Genomic DNA, 11,839 nt, shown 5'->3' with positions numbered 1-11,839 from the left:
TCGAGCTACAAATCTAGGGGGGCAGGGTCGGCTATGGTTATCTATGCAGGCTTGCCCCCGCGCCCATGACGATTCGTTGGCGCCATCGCTAACATTCAGATAGACCCAATCCCAACAAGCATTGGTTCTAACAGATGTAGTGGGCCTGCGGAATGCCGCTAGAAGAACGCCAGAGGAGGGGAGCTCTAAGAGGCGGGTTGTCTGAGGCCTACATGGAAGAGGTGATACGCTTTTCTCCGCAATAAATGCTTGATAACGGGGTTTAATGAGCACAAGAGCCCCCGACACTAGCCTATGGATAATGTTATTTGTATGATCAGCTGCTCTCATTCGACGATCCGATTAGGACGCTTGGGCTCCTCCCTCCCAGTTTCTCCGCACACAGGTCCTGTGATTCGCAGTCTAGCGAAGCGTCGACGCCATACCATTTGATCAAACGCGAACAGTGCTACCCCGGTTATCTTGGCAAAAGATTTAAACCCAAGAGGGAAGCTCCAGGCGTCGGGGGCGGCGATGTTTTGTCTGGTAGATCTGGAAAGCATTGTTATCAGTGAGAGATAGTAGGGGGGAGATAAGTCCTATCGTTTCATGACCTGGAACATGACAAAGTACCTTACTAGTACTATTTGAACGCGTGCTGCCACAGGTCAGCCTTAACAGCCACAGCTTATCAAACGACTGCTTGGACTTGCCCTTACGGGAAATAGACCATTTAGTATGCAAGTACTGCTATTTGGACCACCCTTCTTACTACTTGGACCATACTTTTGCCCAAAATCCTTCCTAAACTAGATTAGCATGTATTTCCTATACAAATATGGATAGAGAGTGGTATAGCTAAAGTTTGTAACCCCCCTACTGCCCACTATTATTGACTATCTTTGAATAGCAGACTAGTAGCTACCTAAAATGAAATACATTGGCCTATCTATTATATCTTAGGTAGCTACTAGTCTGCCATTAACAAGTGGAGGCTAAGACGGCCAACAAGAGGTTGCAAACTTTTACTGTGCCACTGTATGGCAGATGTGTATCTTAAAAGTTTCTAAGGGAGATCACATACTAATCTGGGGTTGGAAGGACCATGGACCATTTAGCAACCCTCATATATGCTTTGAAAGCTTTCTCACTTTGAGAGAAGGGTGTAAAGGTGCGAGGGTACACAAGGAGCCCCATGGGTTGAGCTGTACAAAAGAGATCACCCTGACGGGTTTGATAATGGCTGCCTCTATATGCTATTCGAAACATAAAAAGACTTTCATCGCTATTCTACACAAAGGCCGCAGCCCCTAACCTGCACATCCATACTATTCTAAGTGCATGACCGGCACTCCCGGAACCATAGCGAGATAATTTAGAAGGGCTAGAGCCATATTAGTATTAGTGCCAAATATAAGCAAGAGTGCATGCAAAACTTACGTTGTCCTCGGGGGCAATGGGACGGTCATAGTAGGTGTCCAGGAAGGGGAACTGCTGAAGGATATCACGGCGGACACGGGGGACCTCGCCGAGGAAGAAGAGAGCAGCAGCGCCAGCGAAGACACCGAAGCTACCGGCAACGGTACCACTAATTCCACAAGTCAGCATATTTCGAGTTAAAAAAACCTTACTCCAGCAAGGCTTAATTCCAGGTGGTAGTGTAGACTTACGCCTTGATGGCACTGGGTAGGGTGAAGCCGGCAACGGTACGCTGAGTGGCGAAGCTGTAAATGATCGTTAGCTTATGTTCGAGTTGCCAAGTGCACGTAGATCATAATTCGACGACAGGCGATTGGTGATATGTATTGCGAGGGTCTACTCCGCAGAATCCACAGTTGCCGCAAGTCAAGCTGCGCTGGAGCTTTAAGGCACCGCAGATTCACGGAGTATATCACCATGACAGGCCGAATCCTAAGCACAAATATGTAAAGCAGGGAATCAACCTGGGTGATTCACGCGCATTCACACATGCCATGTTGTCCCAAATTGAAGATCGTGGTTCGGGGGCAGTCTCACTTGGACGCAAAAGCGGAGGAGGGGGCAGCGGCCGCAGCGCGGCGGAGAGTGGGAGCGAAAACCTATTAGACAAAAGAGAGTACAAGTTAGCCATCAATTGCTTCCAGAATGGCTGGATACAGCCCGCAGTCATCCCGCATGGTTCCGTAGTGGGCGCATCGTGGATGCGGTCACCCCGTTGACACGGCCGGTGTCGGCGGATCAAGACCCGAGCGACACGGTTGACATTTTGGGATTGTATCTGGCGTCGGATTTAAGGCGAACGTACCATTGTTGTGAGGGTGTGCAGGTCGTGGGACAATCAAAAGAAGGAGTTGAGCTCGGAGCGACCTTCGACGAAAACCGGATAATCACGTGATGACAAACTAGCACCAATCAGAAGATAGCTAATTATTCTGAACCCGTTGTATCTATGCAACTCCCTTGGATAAATTGAACATCTCCCTAGGCCAGAACATCCGAGGCCGTGATTCGGGATGTTGTTGATTTTAGAAGACGTAGCCGTATATTTAGCCATATAATATTCACAATTGATTCCATTTTAAGTGGGTTTGGTCTATGGTGACTGGAGCAGGTTATTCCTTCTCTTGAACTACACTTTTGTGAATTAGATACAGGGATTTTGGAAGAATTAAAACAATATCTTTCTTGAGTTTTAGTGATCCAGACTGGAAAATTAGAAACAAGATAAAAAAACGAGGAAATGTGTCCTTCAACACCTGTATTCGAACATGCAAAAATTGGAAATCAAGAAGCAGACGGTCTGCAATCAATGAAGTACAGTCGAAAAGGAAATTATAGATAAGAAAAATTGAACCGTGCTACCAAACACCGGTGCTGTACATGCGTCTCATTAGTCGACTTTTCCTGTCGAACCTCCGTTCAGAATACCCTCCTTGCCGTCCAGATGGAAGAAACCGCCGCCATTGGAGTTACCAATAATGCCACCACGGCCAAGTCCGCCACGGCGTAGCAGGCGTCCGCGACCGAAGATGGCGGCAACCGCAACCGTGATACCCAACAGAATGAAAAAGAGAATGGGGTGACTGCTGAGGAAGGAGCGGGTGTAGAAGAAGAAGGTCTCAAAGGTACCAATGGTGGACTTGGCGGCCAGCTTGGGAGGAGAGGAGATAACGAGGGGAATGGTCTCGAGGATCGAAGTACGGGAGGCCATTACCGGAGCACCGCTGGAAGCAGTATCCCAGTATCGGCGATTCTATCAGAAGTTAGCTTGAAACGTTCGGAAGGAGAGTCAAAACTTGAAACTTACATCTTCGTCATTCACAATGACACGGTCACTAGTTTCGATATCGATGCCGTAGGTGGTGCGGATCCAGCGCTCCCAGAAATCGCCATCGACCCAGGCAAAGGCAACTGCCTTCTTGTCATCCTCGCGAATAGTGATACGCATGTTCTTAGCAGCCCGCAGGGCACGCTGGTCATCGCGATCATCGGCTTCTTCGATACGCAGTTGCTTGGAGTCACGAAGCTCTGACCTTTCAAGTCGGAAAAGCTGCACTTGTTTATCCATCCACTCAAGAGCGGCTTCCTTCAGTTCCCGCTTGGACTGCTTGAAATCGTCGGCACGGCGGCGGCTAAGAATACCAAGCACGACGTACTTCCCATCCATGATCTCACGGGCATTGGATGCTGTCAGCTCGGGAACAATGGGCAGCCAGACGGTTTGCATCCAGGCTAGAACTGCACGGAAGTCTCTCATATCCTTGGGAGCAAGGGCATTGTAGTAGCTGGCTCGTTCATCACGGACCACCAATAGACGAGGCCAAGTCGAGATCTTGAAGCGCCTTGCCAAGGCAGCACTGTTAGTCTTGACAATGCGAGCATGTCCTACGAGGCTAAGAGTCAGACGGTCCATAGCGCGGAAGTCCTCAGATGTAGTGGCGTCATCGTAGAAGTAGAGGAACAAGACTTCCTCAGTCTCCTCGAGCTCCTTGAAGGTAGCCCCATCAACGTCTTCGATACTAGAGCCGGGTCCAACGGCCTTCTTTGCGTAGGAAAGCAGGTCACCAAGACCACGAAGACCCGTGTATTCCACGCGCTGACCACCCCGGAAGAAATACATGGTGGGGAAAGAGCTGACGCGAGCATCTTCACACAATCGAGATTCCACGTCGCAGTTCACCTCACCCACGTTCAGGACATCCTTCATTTCTTTGGCCATCGCCTGCCAGTTGGGAGCCAAGGCCTGGCAGTGACCGCACCAAGGGGCGTAAAATTTGATAAACCAGGGATCCTGAGTAGAAGTGACGAGCTTCTGGAAGCTCTCAGCGGTGAGAGGAACAGAGACTCCCTGGGGATTGGGAGGCGCCGATTCAGGTTTTCTCTTGGTCTCGATCGTGTCGACCGCCTTAGAGTCCGAAGAAGTACCGGATTCTTTCTGCGAAGCCAGCTCGTTTTGCTTTTCACCGGCCTGTACACCAGCCGCGGGATCTTTGTCCTTGGCCAAGGGTGAATCGGGTTCCGCACTCGAATCCACGCTAGAGGCACCCACCTCAGGCAACTTGATGCCCTGGGGAGGGCGAGACCCAGGCTTGGCCGCCTCAAGCTTCTCTTCAATAAGGGGGCTGAGATCCTTGATCACATTCTTAACAATGTGCTTGTCCTTTTGCTCACCCTGGTCATAGAATGCAAAGGTGGGCCAGGCCGAGATCCCGAGCTTCTCGCAAAGGTCTCCGTGGGCTAGACAGTTCATGGACCCAAAGTGGAAGTTGAAGTAGTTGGTGAAGCCGTTGAGAGACTTGGGATCGGGCGACTTCCCAGAGGCTGGAGAGACGGGGTTGGAGGTCTAATGTCAGATGCCATGATTAGCCTTGGAATTCTAAATTTAGCATCATGGTGCATCTCACATAGTAGTATTCATAAATCGTCTGGTACGGCGGTGCAGCCTTTCGACAGTGGCCGCATGAGGGCGAATAATGTTTAATGAGCCTGTTGATTGTTAGGATCTTCGATTGTTCTTTGTTATAGTAACCGGATGTCCGAAGTACTCACCACTGGCCATCTTTGGTGAGCTCATCGAAGTTATCAGGAGTAAGTTGGGTCAATGGAGGAACATCCAGTCCATTGAAGACTGTAGGTTGATCGGAGTCGAGTCCACGGTTTGCTCTCTTCTCTAGTTTCGCAGACGCGGCCACTGTCGAGCCGGTCAACACAGAGAGGAGGGACAACCCCAACCACGAAGTCTTCATTTTGGGAAACGGGACGGAGTGACCTCAATAACGGGACGCAGAGGGAGAGTATTCACAAGCCTCACAAGGCTTTGGTGGGTTGAAACGAGGGACGTTGGTCGAAGGGGGGGGAATTTGACAGATGTCACAGGTGGCACATTGGATATGGGGGCGGCAAAAACTGACTTAGAGGGCGCTAGCCTTCAGTTGTCGAGGCAAGAAACAAACAGGGTTGGAACGACCAAACCCCAAGCCGTGAAGAGTCAAAAAAGACAACACTCGGAAAATATCGAGGCCCTGCGCGCGCGTGTTGTAGATAGCGGAAAGAAAAGGTGGCTCTGGCCCCCTGCCCGTTTAGAGAGAGTGGAAGGCCAAGTTTATCCGTTCCGGCCCGACTGAACTTCCCGTCACCCCGTCACATCAAAGTGCGCCCGCAACCACTCCATTCCTCACTTCACACTCGCCAAGATGAGGGCTACACTCCGGCTGTTGGCCAATGTCAAGCCCCGGTATCTGGAGGCTTTCGCTCCAACCGGATTGACCGGCCTGTCCACCCACCCGAACCCCCGCCCGACTTTGATCTACCTTTATTACCAGACCCTGCAGAAGCTCCAGTCCTTCCCTGAGTCGTCCGCATACCGTCAATCCGCAGAGGCGACCACTCGCCACCGCCTGAAGGTCATTGAGTCGAAGATTCCTCCCGGATTCGAGGCCTGGAAGGCGCGCGTCGACAAGGTTATCGCCGCCGAGCCTGAGCGTTTCGCTGCTCTCAAGAAGTCTGCGGGTCCCTTTGGCTATGTCGGTGTCCAGAAGAAAGACGGCTCCGACAACCCCCATGGTCTGGCCTGGGATGGCGAGACTTTCTCGGAAGCTTGCACTGAGGGATCAACCCGCACCGCGGAGGAAGAGGCCGAACTCGATAAGCTGCTCGAAGAGGGCGTCAAGAGAACCGAAAATGCCGACCACTACATCGAGGAGATGAAGTGGGAGAACGAACCCGCCCTTGAGGCTGATCAGTATGCCAATTGACTTCATATGGAGGTGTTCCGGGATGCTAATGCGCGTTACAGAATCTCCCAGATTGAGAAGGAAATCGGCCACGGCCTCCTTGAGGAGATTATTGAGGTCGCCCAGGCTGAGTTGAAGCTTGCTCAGGAGCTGCACGAGGCGAAGGTGTAAGTAAACCCCGACATATATCTGCGGTTACCTGACCAGACCACTTACACGATTCTAGGTGGGAGGAACTCGAAGAGAAGCCCGCCGCGGGCCAGTGGACCTACTTCGAACGTCATTAAAGCAATCTTGGAAGAAGACGTTAGAGCACGCACGGTTCCTGTATTTATTAGAGGGGTTGTTCGAATACATTTGTTTCACGATTTCAATTCTCGGCCTACAATCCACGGCGTGGTCGGCTGGAGGAATTTCCCACACGCCAATTATAATCAGCACCAGAAATTAGAGGAAAAGTAACTCTACTATATCTGCTACCTCGACTGCAATGGATGGAATGCATTTATACGGTGTTTCCTAATGGTAGCAGATAGTTGGTTGGTTATTGCGGAGCTTTCAGAGGCTGTGGCTCGCTTGTTTTTTTCCATAAATCTCTAGTCAACCTAGTTACTAAACTAAGCATACACAACCGATGCATCGCAATTTTTGCAGATTCAATTGGGATAGTCTGCCATACCTAGGTATAGATTACTGTTTGCTCGTATGTAGTCCACCTGTAGTTACACGCTGCGTTGGCTGGACCCGCCCACGGAAGGCGGTGAGACCGGCGGGAATCCTCCTTGTGGACACATACATTGTCCCTGAACGACCTTCAGCTCTCCTCCAGCCGGGATATCTTGCTGGTTTTTGAAAGATTATCCCGAGGATCGATTCTCTTGCACCCCTTGGGCTGTCCGAGCGGCTCGTGGAATTGCCCCTCTCGCACGCCCTAACGCCGCTTCACACAAACATTCGTCCATCCCCCACACAACATGCGGCTCGACGTTAAGGTACGCAAACCTGAATATCGAGGAGATAGCTGCTCGCGCTAGGAATCGGGATACACTTGGAGATATAGACGAGTGGAATTGACAAGATCGCTAACGGGATTGGTATTGTGCAGAGGCAGCTCTTTGCCCGCTCGGAGCGGGTGAAAGGCATTGATTTCCACCCACGGAGCCATGGGTGAGTTCGAACGACGACAATCGAAGAGCTTCGGCTGTACTGACGCTATCTTAGATTTTGACCACTCTCTACAGCGGCCATGTCTACATTTGGTCGTACGAGACGCAGGTAGGTCCAAACGCCCAATTTATCCCGCAAAAGCGCGGCTGACCCTCTGTCTCCTAGTCTATCATCAAAACATTCGAGCTTACCGATGTCCCTGTTCGTGCCGGTCGATTCATTGCGCGCAAGAACTGGATTGTTTGCGGCTCTGATGACTTCCAACTCCGTGTCTACAACTACAATACCTCCGAGAAGATCACCTCCTTCGAAGCTCACCCTGATTATATTCGCTCGATCTCCGTTCACCCAACACTACCTATTGTCCTTACTGCGTCAGATGACATGACAATTCGCGCTTGGGATTGGGAGAAGGGTTGGAAGTGTATCCAGGTCTTTGAGGGCCACAGCCACTATGTGATGGGCATGTCCATCAACCCGAAGGATACGAACACGTTCGCCTCTGCCTGTTTAGATCGTACTGTGAAGATCTGGAACCTCGGCTCCCCCCATGCCAACTTCACCCTGGAAGCCCACGAGACCAAGGGTGTCAACCATGTCGATTATTACCCCGGTTCCGACAAGCCATACCTCCTCACAACCTCGGACGACAAGACGGTGAAGATCTGGGATTATACAACCAAGGCGCTCATTGCTACCCTAGAGGGCCACACTAGCAATGTTTCCTTCGCTTGCTACCATCCTCAATTGCCTGTCATTGTCTCAGGTTCTGAAGATGGAACCGTTAAGATTTGGCACGCCAACACCTATCGCCTCGAGCAGTCGCTAAGCTATGGACTGGAGCGAGCGTGGTGTGTGAGCACACAAAAGAGCGGCAATGCGTTAGCCATGGGTTTCGACGACGGTGCGGTTGTCGTCAAGATGGGCCGGGAGGAGCCTGCTGTTTCTATGGATGGCTCTGGCAAGCTGATCTGGGCCCGACAGAACGAGGTCGTTTCTGCTGTGATCAAGGGTGGCGATTTAAGCATAAAGGATGGCGAGCCTCTGTCGCTGCCTACGAAGGATCTCGGCTCGAGCGAGATCTACCCTCAGATTCTCTCTCACTCTCCAAATGGGAGGTTTGTCGCATGCTGTGGAGACGGTGAATGTTAGTCTTGAGAACCCCTTCCTTGAAGCTACCCGACAAGATGCTAATTTTTGACTTATAGGGATTATTTACGTGGGTGCCCTTCCACCGCGGAATTGATATCGGTGAACTAACCTTTTATTTTATTTTAGACTGCTCTGGCGTGGCGCAATAAGGCATTCGGCTCTGCTCTCGACTTCGCGTGGGGATCCAAAGACAATAGCAACGATTTCGCTGTTCGTGAATCCACGACTAGTGTGAAGATCTTCAAGAACTTTAAGGAGCAAAGCGGCGGTCTCGATGTTGGCTTCCAGGCCGAGGGCCTCGCAAGCGGTGTTTTGCTCGGTGTCAAGGGACAGGGTGGTATCGGTCTCTTCGACTGGGAAAGCGGCAACCTGGTCCGCAGAATCGAAGTTGACCCCACTGATGTGAGTTTCATTCCGAGTACGTTTTGTGACATCTATTGACCTTGTTTTAGGTCTACCTGGTCTGAGAACGGCGATCTTGTTGTCCTGGCTTGCGAGGACTCTTTCTTTGTCCTTCGCTACTCACGGGAGGAGTACATTAACGGCATGAACAATGGCGAGGCTGATGAGGATGGAGTTGAGGCTGCTATTGAGCACGTCGCTACCATTAACGAAACTGTCCGCACTGGAGAATGGGTTGGCGATTCTTTTATCTACACCAACTCCACCAACCGCCTTAACTATCTGGTTGGTGACCAAACATACACCATCTCGCACTTTGACCAGCCTATGTACCTGCTTGGATACCTCGCCAGAGATTCCAAGCTATACCTGGCCGATAAGGATGTCAATGTTGTTTCCTTCAGCTTGTCTCTCAGCATGGTTGAGTACCAGACTCTCGTTCTGCGTAACGAGATGGACGCTGCCGCCGATATTCTGAGTGATATCCCTCAAGATCAAATGAACAAGGTTGCACGATTCCTTGAAGGTCAAGGCTACAAGGAGATGGCTCTTGAGGTTGCAACAGACCCAGAACACCGTTTCGACCTGGCTTTGGCCCTCAACGACCTCCAGACTGCCCTTGAGATCGCCCGCCAGACCAACACCGACCACAGATACAAGCTGGTTGGTGATGCCGCCCTTGCCGCCTGGAACCTCTCTCTCGCCCAAGAATGCTTTACTCACGCCAAGGACGTTGGCTCCCTCCTACTGCTGCTGCACACAGCTAGCAACAACCGAACCGAGCTCCGGAAACTGGCCACCCAGGCTTCCGAGTCAGGTCTTCACAACGTCGCCTTCTCAACCCTTTGGTCTCTGGGTGATATCGATGGTTGCATCGAACTCCTCGTCCAGACAAACCGCATCGCTGAAGCAGTCCTCTTTGCCCAGACCTACAAGCCTAGCCGTGCTGCTGCTCTCGTAGTCCAGTGGAAGGAGTCCCTCGAGCAATCGAATAAGACTAAGACTGCCCGCCTGATCGGTGTTCCTCCCGGTGCTCCGGATGCCTCGACTGATGATGACCTTTTCCCTGAGTGGGATCAATACATCCGCCTCGAGAAAGAGGGTATCGCCCCAGAGCCTGTTTCCGAGTCACTCATTGACATCAATGGTGATGACGAAGCGGAGCCCGTGGCCACAACCAACGGCACCCCGGAGGCCGAAGCTGAAGCTGAAGCCGAAGTCGAGGCCGAGGCTGATGCCGATGAGGAGGAGAAGTCAGAGTAAAAAAAGGCTCGATGTTGGGTAGGGTTTCATTCTGGCTCGAGAGATACGTTGATAGAGAGCATATTTTCCATTCCCGATACTATTGAGTCGGATTATTTTGAACTGCGAGCGGCGTCTTAACGTGTGTCCGACTTCTTTTATTTTGTGTTTTCTATTATTTTATTTGTTCGCTTTTGTTTTCCTATTGCTGTAATTCCGCTGCAATATGTTACGGTCTCAGCGGGTTTGTTTGAGACCGCATGGATAGATACAATGACAAAGGCCCTTTCCAGAAGTTCTTGTCCCGTGGTAGCATACTAAAGATTGCCTCTGAGGTGTTGAGGCCTGGGTGTCTCAGGCATCAAATATTGCCTCCCTCCACTGCTGCCGCTCCCTCGTAGTCATCTAGTCATCTCGCATACATCGCCACTTCAATAGCTCTGGGCTTCTTAGGAGGAAGTAGTGCTAGAAGACTGCCTACATACCGGATTCCCCTGCCACTTTTTGGCATTCCAACTTGAAGGTTCCCCTTCCGTTTTAGTGCTCGTTGCCGCTTTTTGCTCACTGAGAAAGAGCACGCATCTGAGCTGACGGGTCGATGGACAATATTGTCTCGCCACCAAGTTCAGGTTCAAGGTTTATTCCATCAGTGCCGTGACGGTCAATCTATCAGCATGCCCTTCGAGTTCATCAGCAATAATGGTCTCAATAATGATGCCACGAGAACACGGATCAGAAGCCACGCAGCCCGAGGGATAATTAAAGGCAATAAAATCTCACGCCAATCTAGGAAAACCGCGCTGGCGCCGACGACAACATCATTTCGTGTCCCACTGATAATGCGTGGTTCATCTGAAGCAAAAGAGAAAATTTATGATATTGAGCGGCCTATTGATGACGGGCTTTTATTTCCTGGCCTCCTACCTGGTGAATCCAAAGGGCTTGTTAAGAAAGGTATGCGTGGAACCTCTCCAAGAATACTGGCTTGATCTTGACCCACGAAAAACCTCTAGCTATCTCGTTTATGAGCTCTATACGATTCTCGTCTGAACTGAACATCGGTCTCGACTATGGAGACTTGGACCTCCGATATGTGTCAAGTACATGTTTTCCGATGAAGCCTGTAAAGAATGCTCCTGTTCAACCAATTTTAATACAGAACTCTTATTGATTTTGCCACAGGCTTTCATAGCTCAATGGCTACGGCTCTAAATTGCCTTGACAACCTTGTTATCGAGCCAGAAGGCAAGTTGCAGGCAATGCGTCATGCATCGCATATGTTACGCCTTGTGAGCCAAAACCTTCATGGTCAGAGTGCGATCAATGACTTCACCATCGCAGCTGTAATCAACATGGCCCAATATGAGCATCACCAACGCCAATTTCAATAAGGGTCTATCCATATGCAAGGTTTGTGGCAGATAGCTCAGTTGCGAGGCGGGGTATCAGATCTAATAAGAAGCCCCTCTGGCCTTGGACAGAAGATGTTGCGGTAAGACTAAACACCCGCGATTGAAGCATAAACTAGCCATGCTTATTTTCACGTACTTAGAATCGATCTTGAATATTCATGCCAATTGGGTTCACCAACCTTGTTCAGCCTTGAGGACGCTGAACTCGGATGCAAGACCGAGACGCAATTTCCAAGTATGTACCCGGACCACGAGGTACAATATCTAGTGCCT

The 11,839-nt window shown here is 50.7% G+C and overlaps 4 protein-coding genes across 4 annotated transcripts; 2 read left to right on the top strand and 2 right to left on the bottom strand.

Annotated features, from left to right (window-relative positions):
* Positions 1 to 1,354: 1,354 nt before the first annotated feature.
* Positions 1,355 to 2,266, bottom strand: N7509_001966 (cytochrome b-c1 complex subunit 10; the record flags this gene model as incomplete). Its single annotated transcript, XM_056626603.1, has 5 exons — positions 1,355 to 1,363; positions 1,420 to 1,567; positions 1,650 to 1,703; positions 1,996 to 2,057; positions 2,264 to 2,266. 5 exons carry the CDS (start codon positions 2,264 to 2,266, stop codon positions 1,355 to 1,357), a joined length of 276 nt encoding a protein of 91 aa, XP_056492398.1.
* Positions 2,267 to 2,848: 582 nt separating this feature from the next.
* N7509_001965 (putative disulfide isomerase) lies at positions 2,849 to 5,204 on the bottom strand (the record flags this gene model as incomplete). Its single annotated transcript, XM_056626602.1, has 4 exons — positions 2,849 to 3,211; positions 3,266 to 4,801; positions 4,863 to 4,944; positions 5,008 to 5,204. 4 exons carry the CDS (start codon positions 5,202 to 5,204, stop codon positions 2,849 to 2,851), a joined length of 2,178 nt encoding a protein of 725 aa, XP_056492397.1.
* Positions 5,205 to 5,651: 447 nt separating this feature from the next.
* N7509_001964 (complex I NDUFA5 subunit family protein) lies at positions 5,652 to 6,478 on the top strand (the record flags this gene model as incomplete). Its single annotated transcript, XM_056626601.1, has 3 exons — positions 5,652 to 6,199; positions 6,254 to 6,358; positions 6,418 to 6,478. 3 exons carry the CDS (start codon positions 5,652 to 5,654, stop codon positions 6,476 to 6,478), a joined length of 714 nt encoding a protein of 237 aa, XP_056492396.1.
* Positions 6,479 to 7,165: 687 nt separating this feature from the next.
* On the top strand, positions 7,166 to 10,175 carry N7509_001963 (coatomer subunit beta'; the record flags this gene model as incomplete). The annotated part of the gene is made up of 7 exons (XM_056626600.1): positions 7,166 to 7,183; positions 7,252 to 7,358; positions 7,433 to 7,466; positions 7,524 to 8,505; positions 8,567 to 8,577; positions 8,637 to 8,912; positions 8,979 to 10,175. 7 exons carry the CDS (start codon positions 7,166 to 7,168, stop codon positions 10,173 to 10,175), a joined length of 2,625 nt encoding a protein of 874 aa, XP_056492395.1.
* Positions 10,176 to 11,839: the final 1,664 nt, after the last annotated feature.

Source organism: Penicillium cosmopolitanum (assembly GCF_028827165.1).
Source record: "Penicillium cosmopolitanum strain IBT 29677 chromosome Unknown utg000004l:1.0-4361866.0:1.0-4365735.0, whole genome shotgun sequence".
Taxonomy (NCBI): Eukaryota; Fungi; Ascomycota; class Eurotiomycetes; order Eurotiales; family Aspergillaceae; genus Penicillium; species Penicillium cosmopolitanum.
The sequence above is the reverse complement of the archived record's forward strand: the minus strand, read 5'-3'. Positions and strand labels throughout refer to the sequence as shown.